Here is a 14,405-nt window from a genome sequence, read left to right on the forward strand (position 1 = left end):
GAATTGCTCGTTTAAAGATATTATAAAGAGTTAATATTTTTTTTTTTTGATTGTATCCAACTGATTTCGAAACTACTAGACAACAACATGGCTAAAATCGTGAACCGATAGCTTTTTTTAAATAATAATATGAAAAATCTTTATTTGGCGTGCGCTAGAAAACTATTGTTGAGAAATAAAAGTTATGTACCACTATTAAAATAGGTAATCATTATCACCCAAACAACCCAAACCCGGGAAAATTGACGGTTCCCGCGGGATTTGTGGAATACCGAAGTTTACGCGCACGAAGTCGCGGGCTACAGCCCATTCTTAACTACATTGACATTAAGAGTTTACCATTTCACTTTCTGATAACTATGATAAACCTAGATTAGCCAGAATTTCTAAGAGACATAACGAAAATCTGTAGCAACGTTTAACTCTAATAGGTAGTTAGGTAAAAAGTCCAAATTAACTTTTAAATGTACAATTTTTCTCATAATTTATACGTATTAAGCCTTGGTAAAACAAGGTAACTATGATAAACCTAGATTAGCCAGAATTGCTAAGAGACATAACGATAATCTGTAGCAACGTTTAACTCTAATAGGTAGTTAGGTAAAAAGTCCAAATTAACTTTTAAATGTACAATTTTTCTCATAATTTATATGTATTAAGCCTTGGTAAAACAAGACATCTTACTTTATCCCAGAACTCCTGCTGATAAACACGGCGGCGTATCACAAACATAAATAGGTATATGGAACAATACAGTAAGCCTTTTCATATAAAAGAGAGGAATATGATCAAGAACGGCAGTATTCATTGCACTGTATCGTAGTGACTATTAAAATAAATAAATAAAAAGATGGCGATACTATACAAAAGTATATGTTTCTTATTAATATTGTCAGTAATGGCAATAACAATATGTCATTCTGATGAAAATTGTGAAACTCTACCAACAGAAATACATGTAACGAAAGGTATATATCTAATCTAAACTATATATTATTATTTTTTTTAATTTTTTGTAAAATTTGGGTTGTTTCAAAGCGCCACATGAAATTGTTGACAGGAGTTATTATGATTACTTACTCCGAAATAATATGGAATGACAGACACAAATAAGTGGCGTCCAAAAAGTGGACTTACTTAATTATATCACACAAGAACGCTATTTAGAACTCTTGATTACCTATTTCTGTAAGGAAGTGTTAAGAATCTTCTGAAGAGATTCCGCTTTCAACCCCGACAGCTAAACCTGTTAACATACAATGCAAGTCGGATCTGCCATCAGTGCGTGTTCCTTGTGCGTTGGAGTACCGAGGTGCTGTAGTTAGTGGCAAGGCCATGCTCCAGCATGACCTTGCTTCTTTTGTTGAATGAGTGTATCTGTGTTCTCCAGAACTCAAAGGCCCCTTATTCATTAAAGAAGCCGTAGGAAGGTGCGACACGTCAAAAGACAAGGTTTAAAGAAATCCCTACAATAGACTTAGATCCAAGTAAATATCACTCGGTCTATATCCATCGATTGATAATAATGATGATGTTAATAAAATTCGTTCTAAGTTACGTAATTCTTATTATATCCAGTCATTCATCATCTCATGTGTTCTATTTGTTTAAGATTTCCGTCAGAGCCACGTCTCATATATCCCATTATTTCAGCGATTGATTTACACTTCATGCGCATTAAGCAGTTGTTGAGGCAGAAACAACTCACTGTTTCTTATTATCATGTTGGTGATCTTTATATGCTACAAATATTATGTTTTTTGTTACAGAGGAGTTTGATGATATGGGAAGCTTAGTAAGAGCATGTAGCGGAGAAGTAACTGTTAATAAATGTGAAGGAATATGCAACAGCCAGGTTCAACCTTCGGTTGTTACTCCGACAGGCTTTTTGAAGGTAAACCATGATTACCTGTCAACAAAAACTCTTCGAAAGGAATGAACAGAGCCCCGTATGCAGTAATCTTTTTTACAGTTGCTAACTGGTGGAAATCTCCACACCTGTCATTTTCATACTTAACGATTGTTATAAAACACAAGGCGATGTCAATTTATCAATGCGTTGTTTAGGTTGGTGACCGGTTGGCATATTGTTTAAAAACTATTGAATGAGGTTGATGGGGAATTTGTGTTTTGACGTTTTTAACGCGAAATTTTTAGTATACTTTTCTTTCACAGGAGTGCTTTTGTTGCAAAGAAAACTACTTAAGAGAACGTCTGGTCACGTTAGTCCATTGCTATGATTCGGATGGCTTGAGACTTGAAGACGAAGAAAGAGCTATTATGGAGATTCGCTTAAGAGAACCTGCTGAATGCCGATGCTACAAATGTGGAGATTACAACCGATAATAAAACAAAAGGGATTCCTACAAACGACATACGTAATATTATATGTATTAAAATGTTGCTGAATTCTGGAATTCTGTAAATAAAGACACATTACATAAAAGTTGAATTGGTCAAGGTCTTTTGGTATTTTTATAAAACTAAGAGGAAATTTAGAATAAATTGTAAAACAGAATTATTTAGTTGTATTCATTTTATGATAGCTCTATCCTGCCCAGCGAATGAATGTTTCTTTCGTTCGCTGGTGTTACCTCTTTAACCCAACATTATGTTGGTTGCTACATTTGGACACTTTATTATTAATATCTAAGTAAAAAAATCCTTTTCTGTGAGTATTAAAGAGCAAAATTTTAATTTTAAAAGAACAGAATAAACGAAAGTAAAATACAATCTTTTCAGTTTAAATACTGAGAGACGCTATTCTGACTAGGGGTAGGTATGGTTTAATATCACTGCCATACCCTTAACAGTTGAGCCTGCTACCAGCTTAAATATCAGTCATCACTTACCAGTATTAATATCGCACTCGAGGGCTAAGAATAGAATAATTGAAGTATTCAATACACTATCTACTACATTTTTTTTATTCCACTGAATACTTGTCAGTATGTGTCTGTATTTCTACTAGCATGGTTAGCATGCGCAGGAGATAATTATATCCCCGGGGAAAGGATGTAGTTTATCTTCTGCCATAGCTTTATCGACTCTCAGAGCACTGGCGCACAAGTGGAAATAATATCCATATAACATATGTGTATTAATAAACATGATCAACTTCTCCTATTCCATGTTCCAGTGATTAGCAGGTGGGCACGTTCATTATATCCCTTGTCAGGGTATATAATCGGGGAATATAATTTTTACCTCCCGCCAATGGTAGCCCTGCCTGGTGGTATGTAATTATTACTTGTAAGCGACATCAAAAAATGTTTTTTTTTTAATGGTTATTACGCAATTACTCGCCAATTATAAACCGATTTTGATGATTTGTTTTGTCATATCTCAGTTGGAATTGGGTGAGCAGAAAATGGCTAAAATAAACGTTTCCACTTTGGTTATTTACATACTAGCGGTCCCGCGCGAATTCGTCCGCGTGCAATTCAACCATGAAAGATAGACAATGACTGCCGGGGACTTTTTTTTTCGTATTTGGGAACTTAACTTAACTTTACCCGTTTAGGTTCACGGCGCATTCAGCGGTAGCTCGGAAAAGGAAAAGATTTTATAATAAATAAATATACTACGACGATACACATCGCCATCTAGCCCAGGAGTAAGCGTAGATTGTTTTATGGGTACTGAGATGACTGATGAATATTTCTATGAATAATATACATAAATACTTATAATATACGGATAAACACCCAGCCACTGAAAAACACTCATGTTCATCACATAAATACATTTCAATTGTGGAAATCGAACCCATGGCTTTGGACTCAGAAAGCAGTGTCGCTGCCCACTGCGCCAGTCGGCCATCAAATTTGGAACATTCTTCATTGGTTCTATGCTCCTATTGGTTTTAGCGTGATGATAAATAGCCTTATTCGGATTATCCGACACTGAAAGATATTTTCGAATCGGACCAGTACCTAATTCCTAAGATTTAAAGAATGAAATTCTTAAATTTGTATGATAGAGTGCAAAAAAAATATACATATACATACACAATAAATATACACTCCTTTGCAAAAAAAAAACTTTCGATTTCTTTGAGTACTTTTAGTATTGACAGTTGTGAAAGGGATTTGATGCAGCAAATAAAACAAATTTTGCTGATGTAAAAACACTTCTGTTTGGTAATTAAATCAATCTTAATTTGTTTTTTTAAGATTATTAGGAAATTACTATAACAGCTAACGCTGTTTGTGCATGAGGATTTAGAAGTTCCATGATGTAGCGTTGTGCATTTGAAGTGCCATTTTCTACGAAAGCTAACTGTGTACGAACTTTAGAAGTTATGCCAGCCAATGACAGAGACTACACCGTACGGCGTAATTTCATCAAAATCCTTTGCATACCGCTCTTCTGGTCTTCTTGGTACTTTAAATTCAAATTCAAATTCAAAATTTCTTTATTCATGTAGGTCTATCACAGGCACTTATGAAGCGTTCATGCATACCTATATGTTTACATAATTGTAAGAGGGTGGTGATAACTTCTTTCGCCAACTTAAACCTAAAAATACGGAGGGTTCCAAACGCGCCCTGGTCTAATAAGAGCCCACAACAAACTTAGCCGGGTATTTTTTTTTTGTTACCACCATCTCACAGTAAATTATTATTAAGCTATGCAGTGAAGTTAGAGCAATTTACATCCAAGCTTTATTGTCGTTTAAGTAATCCTTAACATTGTAATAGGATTTATCTGTAAGCTTATGTAGGTATTATATAAACTTTGAACTTATTGAGAGACGTCTCAAAGATTTCATTCGGTAATTTGTTACAAAATAATATACAATTGCCCTTGAATGTATTATCAATTTTATGTAGCCTAGTAAACTGCACAAGGAGTTTGACTCTCTAGGCCCATTTTATATATTGCACGAACAGCCCTCTTCTGCAGCATTAGGTACCCCATAATAAAATGCCGTAGGTCATAATGCTGTGAAAATAACTAAAATACACAAGCCTAGCAATTTCAATATTTGTCATATGACGAATCTTTTTAACCGCGTATGCTGCAGAACTAAGTCTGGTCGCTTCTAAGAGGTCGGTCTTCCAAACCTCCACTTCCACCAAAAAAAGAGATACTGGTTTGATCTGAAAATAAAACCTTGCTCTCCACGTCCGGTCCACGTCGCACAATTTTGGGGCAATCTCAATCTTAATACGGTGCCCAACTTCTAGCTGGTCTTCGAATGCGTATCGCGACTTCTAGAAGTCTCTCCTGATAGTTTATACGCTAACACTCATATTTCTAACATCTTCAAGAGAGTTTTTGATGTTATTGTTCGTAGACTTCCGATTTCATAAAGCTTAGCTAACAATACATCGATCGTCTCTGGGCTCAGTACATCAGTCTTCTCCCTAATCTCGGTGTTCTTTTCAAAGGAGCAGTAAAACGACTGACACCAAACCGTTCCGATACATAACATTGAGTGCCTTCTTAGAGAAGATTCACTATATTACCAGCGATAATTATTTTTTCTGGTAAAAAAAATTTAAACAACTTTACATCAACAAAAATTCGTCGAAATTACAGAAAAAACCCTGTTTTATTTATTTATAGCGCAATATCTAAACGTCAACTGCGAACTGCTATGTAATTTTCAACCATGAGCGAACGTGCGAATATTTAAATTTAATTAATGAAGTATTTAAATTTGCGAAAATCGCAATACCTGCTGTGATAATCCCGAGTTACGCAATCAACCCACAGGCTAAACTATTATTTCGTAGTCTGTCTATAATAATGGGACATTTGATTTGATTTTCTGCCCTTGAAGGCCAAAAGATGCTGGCGTGCAAAGTCGGGTAAACTCCTCGTGGGGCTGAGTGCTGTGGGCCCTTTTGTTTCGTCCGGGGGGAAGAGCAGCATTCGGTCAGGCTAACATTTTCTCTTAGGAGATATTATTAGCCCGTGGCTAATGATCCGAGGAGGTAGGGGGGTACCTCCTCGTGTTCCTCCGATCCCCAGCGGACGGCGCAGTGGATGGACCCAGGGGATGCATGGTCCCGGGAGGTGGATGGCCCGGACAAGAATATGACTGAAAGGGTGGGGTGGGAGGCTAGGTACTCGCTGCTGGAGTGGGGAGTTGGGGAGTGGCACGTTGTTCGTCCCATTTGTGAGGTTTGTTGCTCGTTCGGGTATGGGACTGGCGGGTAGGGGTGGGTAGTGAAAGACATACAATTGTTCGCTGCCGGAGGTGGTTTGGAGTCAGTTGACGCGGCTGTGTGTCGCATCGCTTGTAGGCTGTCTTCAACTGTGGAGGTGTGGCCCAGCAAGGAATGGCTGCGGCGGGGACGCTTTAAATACATCCTGAACCAAGGACGGAGGAAGGTTCTTTACAGTTTTCAGGTTAATACATAGCCTTATAATTGCCAAATGTCAACTGCTCCTAACCTTCTACGAAATATTGCTTTTCCCGACGCTAATGTTTGGGGAGTTCTCCCGGAACTTCCAGCCCCTTTATTGTGACTGTGAAATTGACTGTGAAATTGCTAACCTTCAATATACAATAATCGAGGAGCAACTAGTGTGTAATTCTACAATAATAAGTATTGTAATAACTTATCATTAAATAATAAGTTAATAATACTTATCATTTTAAAGTTTCGAGTTGTTTCGCCATCCTTGGTCTTCATCATTGGTTTGAAGTGACTTAACGTAACTTTTCGAAAGAAAATGCTTAATTTACATTAAAAAATACTCAAATTACTATAGGTGTGCTCGTAATATTTAAAGAGGTCCCTCAATTTTTCCAGGATACTACCAATAGATCTTCATAAAATTCAAATGGTATTACCGTTAGGGTGTGACAAATCAATGAAAAAAATAAGAATCAAAATCGGTGTATATTTTACGAAATAATCGTTAAAACAATAAGCATTCGAATTGAGAACCTCCTCCTTTTTTTAAGTCGGTTATAAAAAAAAAAATTGCCGTGGATAGTTCAGTAAGTACGACCACCTAAAATATTATGACTGCATTCTTGAACGACCAAAGACTGTTTCACTGAGATGGATCGATGAAAAATCCATTAAGACCGTCGTGTCAACACTGCTTGAACTCCATGTATTTCTTCAGGAGGTATGTTTGTTAAAATGATTTCAATGTAACACATTAAGAAGTCTAAATATTATTTATATATAAAGATCTGTTATGATCCTTTATAAGCTGAGCTTTTTCGAGAAATACTTCACATCAGTTGCATCCCTTGTCTTGAAAACAATAACCGAAGTATTATTGTATTAAGTTTTTTATAACGATGTATAGTGGAAATTTTCTTGTTTTGGGTTTAGTGTTTCTAACTGCTTGTCATCTTCACAATAAACCTGTTAATGTTAATGGTCAAGAAATACAGCTGCCTCCAGGTAATTGTGTCATTCTTATTAATGTAACGTTTTTATTGAGAATCTTCACCAAAATACTTACTGCCAAACACTTTCCGAATTCCCACATTTATGATCAATACTGTAGCCAACACGATTTTTTTCAAAAAATTTAAGGGCAGAAGCCAAATTGGCTTTGGAAAATTAGTTACCTTTAAAGTCTAAGAATTTTTTGAGAAAAGTAGGTAGGTATGCCTGGCTTAGTAAGCAGGCCTGGGCGGATATTTTGTCAAGGGCGTATTTTTCCGTCCTTGACAAAAACGTACTACCTATTTATCAGTACAAATTTCCATATTGCTTTAAGGACATGAATGCCAGATGACTCCAGTGATTCACGTTCTTCAGCATCCGGGATGTGTGCCGAAGCCGATCCCATCTTATGCTTGTATCGGAAAGTGCACTAGTTACGTACAGGTATAAAATTTAGTTAAAAATAAAGTTCATTAAATTAAGCCGCGATGTAACTATGTAGGTATATGATTGTATGATTATCGTTGCAAGATTCAGCCTAAACCTATAGAGTTCATCGGGCCGCTCGAGTATAAAGTAACCTATTTTTCTCCTTGCAAATTCCTCCAGAGATAAGTTTTGACAAACAATACTACGTTTTTTGATGGTTAAATTATCGTTTAATTATTTCCATCCATAACCGGCCCACTTCGGGGCACGGGTCTCCTCCAACAATGAGAAGGGTTTATTTTATCATCAATGTTAGCCTCAGGGCAAAGAGTTCTCTCAGACTAAGGGCAAAGGGGTTACGAACTTAGGCGTAAGGTTTCACAGTTTTATTTATAGATATACATTAGGTACCTAATTTACGTTTTGTTTAAGGTTTCGGGTAGTAAAATTTGGCAAATGGAACGGTCATGCAACTGTTGTCAAGAATCTGGAGAACGTGAAGCAACGGTGGTTCTTTTCTGCCCTAAATCTAAAAGCGAAGAAAAGAGATTTCGAAAGGTGAGTAACTGTTTTCGTTAATGAAAGGGCTACTTCAAAACACGAGTACGAACTTTTGATTAGAAAGAGAAAGGTAAATTTACTTGACACAAGATAATTGACATTTCATAAAATAAAAAGCAAGTGTAGGTATTACTAACTTTTTTCTTTTTACAGGTGTCCACTAAAGCACCGTTAGAATGCATGTGTCGGCCTTGTGGCATCATAGAAGAAAATTCAATAATCCCGCAAGAAATTGCTGGCTACGCAGATGACGAATTTCTACAAAGCCAATTCAGGAAAAGCTTTTAAATATTGGGTTAGGATAAAGTCAGCGCAAACCAAGCGTCAAACTGCGGACATGCATGGTCGTGCAAATTTCATATCTTTGCTAGAGTTGTAAATAGTGCGCAATATAGAATTTGATTTATTTTTCGTTTATTATCTGGCATACTATTTTGTTTACTAGCGGGATAATGTACTACTATGCACGTGCAGTTTGGCGTTGGAATCGTACCTTGTACGCTTTTTATAAATAAACGATGACGTAGCAGTTTTAACTGAGCTGTAAATACACACATTATTATTTTTTAAGCAATAAAGAGCCTTGACCAAAGCAAACTAATGTTATTATTTTACTTGTGTGTGCGTTTGTTTGTTTGTCCATCCTTTACGCGACGAAGAACGCGGGAAAAAGCTAGTATTATAACAGCAAGCGTATATTTGTAACTAATCTACAAAGAACTTACAAGAAAGCATATAGCTAACCGATGATTGTTGGGGTCCTAAAGTGCTGGAATGGCGACCCCGCACCGTAGAGAAAATTCATCAAGCGAGTCGCTGGAAGACAAAGGAATCATCCGGCCCAGGATCATAGATTTTAGAACTCCCTACAACAGACTTTTGTCCAGTAGTGGACGTCAACTTGATTAATTGATGTTAATGAAGCGTACTAAGCTGTACTACTTAATAATGAGGAACTGAAACTGGAGGATACGACAGTTTTTCTAGGAATAACGTTAGATTCTATACTTCAATGGGGCTATCTTAACAAGCTCACTAATATTCAGATTGTCATATGTGTGCAGTTAAAAACAATGGTTAAAGTGGGGCGGGCTGCAGGCTGCTCACACACAGTCCACATCGTTTATTATAATAGAAATAATAATTCTTTATTTGTTAACTATGACCCATGTATACTATTATATGATAGAATAATTAAAAAAGTAATAATCAAAATCTAAAAAAAAAAAATTTAACATTAGGTATTAATATTAAATATACAAAGTAATTACAAATTAGAATTTCTGCCTCCAGGCAGCCCAACATGGAGTATAATATGGAGTATGTAAACTGGAGAGTGGTATCTTTTGCGGTTACTGCTTATCCACGATCCTTTCATCAAGGATTATTCATATTACTGTCAATATTCGGCATATTTTCGATAATATTGACTGTGTGAGCAGCTTTAGGATCGCACACTCCTTAATTTCCTTCATTTTTATGGTTGGTCAGTGCAATCATTGAAGATATAAACACTTTGTAGATTGTTTTTATAATCTGCTTCTACTGTACTCTTTACTCTATGAACGGTGCATAAGGCTATAAAATCTATGAAGATTAAAAAAATTGTTTGTTTTTAAATTAGTCTCTTGTGTCACAATAGTACCTAGCAAGTTTTGCACAACTTTATATAAATCTGTGATTTAAAACTAATAATTGTTTGATAAAAAATGAGTCGACGCAAGCGAACCAAGGTACATATTCCCAAGATAATTAAAACAACTTATTTGTTTATTTATTTGTTTGTCAAGGTTATGTATATTGATCTTAAAGGTTGAAAGCCGCGAATTAGAAGAGAAATTAAAACAAGATGATTCTGAATCTGATCAATCTGAGAAAAGTAAAGTTACTCCAAGCCCCATCTCCGCCGCTGGACGTCGGGAGTCTTCGTCTAGTCGTACCACCGACACAAAAAAGGAAGATAAACCCATAATAATCGAAGAGACCAAAAGCGAAGATATCGAAGAAATTAATTATAAAGAGATGTTAAACAGGTATATTATGAACTACTAACAATATCTCTGCTAAAAAATCTATGACTTCATATATATAAAAGATAAAAATTTAGAAATTTACGAATTAACGCAGATTGGCGCAGTTTGCAGCGCTCATGCTTTCTGAGCCCCAGGATGGGTTCGATTCCCACCAATTGAAAATGTTTGTGTGATGAGCATGAGTGTTTTTCAGCTGGGTGTTTATATGTATATTCTATGTGTTTATGTATATAATTCATCAAAATATTCATCAAAATTCAAAATTCAAAATTCAAAATTCATTTATTTCAAGTAGGCCTAATATAAGCACTTTTGAAACGTCAAGTCTGTCTGTTTGTAGTGATTCTACCACCGGTTCGGAAGGCAGACATCATCAGGCATCTTAGTACCCATAACCCAAGCTACGCTTACTTTGGAGCTAGATGGCGATGTGTGTACTGTACATTTATTTATTATTATTTATTTATGAAAGTTCCAATATTTAATTTGAAATTTATAATAAATTCGATTTAAGTTGAAATTGTGAGTTAACATTTTGCTACGGGGCAAAAACTACGTCCGCCTACCAGAAATACAGGTGGACCCTGAAATCCTCTGCATCACATTCATTTGATGCCCAGGATGACAAAATAAATTATTATTTATAATGCTCACCTCCAAAAAATTAATAAAACTATATTATATGATTAAGAGTGCTTAAAATTATTATTTTGCTATTTAATCCATACTTACAAATAACACTTTACTGTTTATTGTTCTCCAGCTTGGAAGGAGCAGCATTTCAATCCAGACTGCCATTTGATAAAATGTCTTCATTAGAAGCAGAGTGTTTCACCGACTTACAAGGTCCCTCCAGCCAGGCATTTGTACAAATCAGAAACAGAATATTGAAAATTTGGTTTGAGGATCCTAAAAAACAACTTACACAAGAAGCAGTAGTACAGAAAATGGAGGTGAGAATGCATGTTGTGTATTATATTTTTGCCTTTATATATAGTTTAACAATAATGTTTGTTTAAATAGTAATTTTTGTTTACCTATGTATTCAATTAGCATTGAACTTAATTACTTGCTATAACAGTAAAGCAAAAAAATTGAACATTCCTTCGGCACTCTCAGAGTTCTCCAAAATGTACAAGTGAAGGAAATCAATCCACACAGTCTACAACCTTCTCATTCTTACAGGAAATGGGTTGATAATGATGATGAGTTAATAGATATATGCTTATTCATGCTTGTAGAAAATTATATCTTAAAGTCTTTTCAGCCACCATATAACGGAGACCCTGCCCTTATTCTGAGGATTCACGCTTTTCTTGAAAGACATGGTTTCATTAACTATGGAATATATGAACGAGTTACCCCTATACCAACTCCAGCAAAAGGAAAACAGAGACCAAAAGTTATAATTATTGGTGCAGGTTAGCATTTTTTAGTTAATTTTTTATTTGAATACTACTTTTCTATAGATACAGATGTTGATTCATTGGTCATTGGCCATGCACATTTGTTTTATTTAATAAGTAATGTCAAAAACAAATTCCGAAACATTTGGTTTTTTTTTCCACAAATAGAACAATTGATAGTATGTATAAACTGGCTATTAATTGGCAAATTCGCAAATGTTCTTGTGTGATAATTTTGCAAACTGAATGCTCCCAGTAATACCTACCATTGTGAATCTTTCATGAGGATTGAAATATCTATCACTCTATTCAACCAAACTCATTTTATTGTTTTGCAGGAGTGTCGGGGCTTGCAGCTGCAAGGCAGCTTCAGTCATTTGGTTGTGAGGTTGTTATATTGGAAGGCAGAGACAGGGTTGGCGGTAGAGTTGTTACTTATAGAAAAGGACCTTACGTGGCTGATTTAGGTAACCAAACTATTTTTATATTGCAATAAGCACATCAATCTAAATTACTAAGAATCTTACACAAGTGAGACCAAGAGCTTTGCCTTCAACTTTCAGGTAAATCTATTTTGGGGCCTAGTGGATTAATTACGATTTATTTGATACAGTTGGATGAAGTAAAATTTAATTAGGCTTTCAAACTGTTTCATACTTGTTGTACATTGGTTTTATTCATGATAATAGAATTGCAGTTACTTACGACTTTGTTCACATACAAAATTTGTATAAGTTTCCCATACAAACTTACAGCCTCTATTTTGCACAAAAAACCCCATCACATTGTATCATGTCGCCCCCTTTGCTTCCCCTACTGCTTTGTGCTGATGAATAACAAAGTACCTTTTTAGTTTTAGTTTGCAAAGATGATTTTTAAGTCCAACTGGTAGTTTAAGATATTAGCATTTACAAACAAACAAAAAACAAACTGTGTTATTAATAATATAATTATTACTAAACTCTTCAGTGGGCCGATAATGTTGATAATGACGAAACTATTCAATTTAATAGTGTATTTAACTATTTAGACACCATGTGTCTATTTAAATCCATATAATTTTTAGGTGCTATGGTAGTAACCGGCTTAGGAGGCAATCCAGTAACTACATTGTCTGTTCAGATGAATATAGAATTACACAAAATAAAGCAGAAATGCCCATTATATGAAGCAACTGGGAATCAAGTGCCTAAACATAAGGATGAAATGGTAAGTGTGAAGGGCAAAAATATTTTGCCTATTGATTATTTATCACTTGAAATCTGCGGATAAACTTGACCTTATTTTTAAAGATTTTAAAGTTAGTCAATTTCTTATTATTCCGCTTTCATCCGCACCTTACCTATTACTGAATATTTGTAAGAGTTATAAAAAGCCTACCCTTAACTATTTATATCTCGTACTGGAGATTTTCTTCTTACTCTATGCACTCCACTGCTAAGTAGTCTTCATACATATACTTAGGCCCTCTCCGATGGGGCAATATGGGTTGACAGATTTGTGTTTATTAGTCTTACCTGGATTGACTTTTCATATCATCAATAACTGCCTTGTGGTCTAGTAGTAAGCAATCACTAGGTCCTGGGTTCGATTCCTGGGTTGGTTCAAAAATTATTAGATATTTGATTCTCTGAAGTTTAGCAGTGTCTACGCCTATGTCTAGGAGAGCATGTTAAGCCGTTGGTTCAGTAGGTAGTATAGCAGGTATGGCAGCACCGTTTTTAAATTAAACATATGAATCTCCTTAATCGAACACCTAGTGGTTTAGGTGAATACGTTTCACGAACTTTTATGTGATATCTAACGACGATAGGCACCGCCTAAAGTTACGAGACCGGTTCGGCGGATCGTGAAGTTTAGGGGACTTGACAGATGAAAAAAAATATAAATTCATACGAAAAATGAAAAAGATGATAATACAAACACAAAATAACCCACCTTGTGTCATGTCCCATAGACAAGTTAGGTTATACGAGTAAAATCGATTGTTGAAAGGTAAATGTATCTAGGAATCTTCTTTGATTAGGCGTTACTTACTTAGGCATTGCCTTGTCCATCGTTAGTGTAAACGGGCATAATGTTGCTAATAATCCGTGATAATGTTTGTAATGTGTGATAAAATGACAGATTTACTCTAACGCCGATGTGCTGTCGCTTATAGAATCTGTTGGTAAACAGGTGGAACGCGAATTCAACCGTTTGTTGGACGCTACGTCTTATCTGTCCCACCAAGTGGACTTCAACTATTATAACGACACACCCGTCTCTCTCGGGCAAGCCCTAGAGTGGGTGATCAAATTGCAGCAAAAGAATGTCAAACATAAACAGGTAAATTACTGTTTATCCTTACTAATATAACTAACTAATTAAGCAACCAATAAAGTAGATTTCTCGCAGTTAGCTAAAATGATGGAGAGTAACATACTTCTCGGCTATACTCAGGATCTGTAAAAAACTGCTATAAAGCAGACGAGCCTGCTAGTTTAATAGAAACATGCGAAAATGTATCTTATGATATACAGATCACTGATTGTACTTGCTGTTATTCTTATTCTTCGGACCAGGCCGTTTTCAAAAATTATATCCCCGGACAAAAGATGCAATTAACG

General features: G+C 35.7%; 3 protein-coding genes across 4 annotated transcripts in view; all 3 read left to right on the forward strand.

The window, feature by feature from the left end:
* The first annotated feature begins 850 nt into the window (after nucleotides 1-850).
* On the forward strand, nucleotides 851-2,346 carry LOC120629775 (partner of bursicon). Its single transcript, XM_039898811.1, has 3 exons — nucleotides 851-968; nucleotides 1,770-1,894; nucleotides 2,176-2,346. The coding sequence occupies exons 1-3, from the start codon at nucleotides 851-853 to the stop codon at nucleotides 2,344-2,346; spliced, it is 414 nt and encodes a 137-aa protein (XP_039754745.1).
* A 4,927-nt stretch (nucleotides 2,347-7,273) lies between these two features.
* LOC120629774 (bursicon) lies at nucleotides 7,274-8,645 on the forward strand. The gene is made up of 4 exons (XM_039898810.1): nucleotides 7,274-7,379; nucleotides 7,702-7,811; nucleotides 8,229-8,354; nucleotides 8,511-8,645. The coding sequence occupies exons 1-4, from the start codon at nucleotides 7,274-7,276 to the stop codon at nucleotides 8,643-8,645; spliced, it is 477 nt and encodes a 158-aa protein (XP_039754744.1).
* A 1,345-nt stretch (nucleotides 8,646-9,990) lies between these two features.
* The window catches only part of LOC120629772 (lysine-specific histone demethylase 1A), a 464,274-nt gene continuing 459,859 nt past the window's right edge, over nucleotides 9,991-14,405 (forward strand). Inside the window, exons 1-7 of one of the 2 annotated variants that reach the window (XM_039898808.1) lie at nucleotides 9,991-10,090; nucleotides 10,170-10,390; nucleotides 11,154-11,343; nucleotides 11,649-11,811; nucleotides 12,135-12,263; nucleotides 12,863-13,005; nucleotides 13,975-14,124. In XM_039898808.1, the coding sequence (XP_039754742.1) occupies nucleotides 10,067-10,090; nucleotides 10,170-10,390; nucleotides 11,154-11,343; nucleotides 11,649-11,811; nucleotides 12,135-12,263; nucleotides 12,863-13,005; nucleotides 13,975-14,124 (1,020 nt within the window). In that variant the 5' untranslated portion in view covers nucleotides 9,991-10,066. The remainder of the gene's footprint in view (nucleotides 10,091-10,169; nucleotides 10,391-11,153; nucleotides 11,344-11,648; nucleotides 11,812-12,134; nucleotides 12,264-12,862; nucleotides 13,006-13,974; nucleotides 14,125-14,405) is intronic. The other variant, XM_039898809.1, reaches the window with a different exon arrangement.

This window comes from Pararge aegeria, chromosome 15 (genome assembly GCF_905163445.1).
Source record: "Pararge aegeria chromosome 15, ilParAegt1.1, whole genome shotgun sequence".
NCBI classification, from domain to species: domain Eukaryota; kingdom Metazoa; phylum Arthropoda; class Insecta; order Lepidoptera; family Nymphalidae; genus Pararge; species Pararge aegeria.

Coding starts and splice junctions, on each gene's coding strand:
- LOC120629775 (XM_039898811.1), top strand. CDS start 851: ATGGCGATACTATACAAAAGTATATGTTTCTTATTAATATTGTCAGTA. Junction 969..1,769: donor AGAAATACATGTAACGAAAG/GTATATATCTAA, acceptor TTTTTGTTACAG/AGGAGTTTGATGATATGGGA. Junction 1,895..2,175: donor CTCCGACAGGCTTTTTGAAG/GTAAACCATGAT, acceptor TTTCTTTCACAG/GAGTGCTTTTGTTGCAAAGA.
- LOC120629774 (XM_039898810.1), top strand. CDS start 7,274: ATGTATAGTGGAAATTTTCTTGTTTTGGGTTTAGTGTTTCTAACTGCT. Junction 7,380..7,701: donor AGAAATACAGCTGCCTCCAG/GTAATTGTGTCA, acceptor TATTGCTTTAAG/GACATGAATGCCAGATGACT. Junction 8,355..8,510: donor AAGAAAAGAGATTTCGAAAG/GTGAGTAACTGT, acceptor TTCTTTTTACAG/GTGTCCACTAAAGCACCGTT.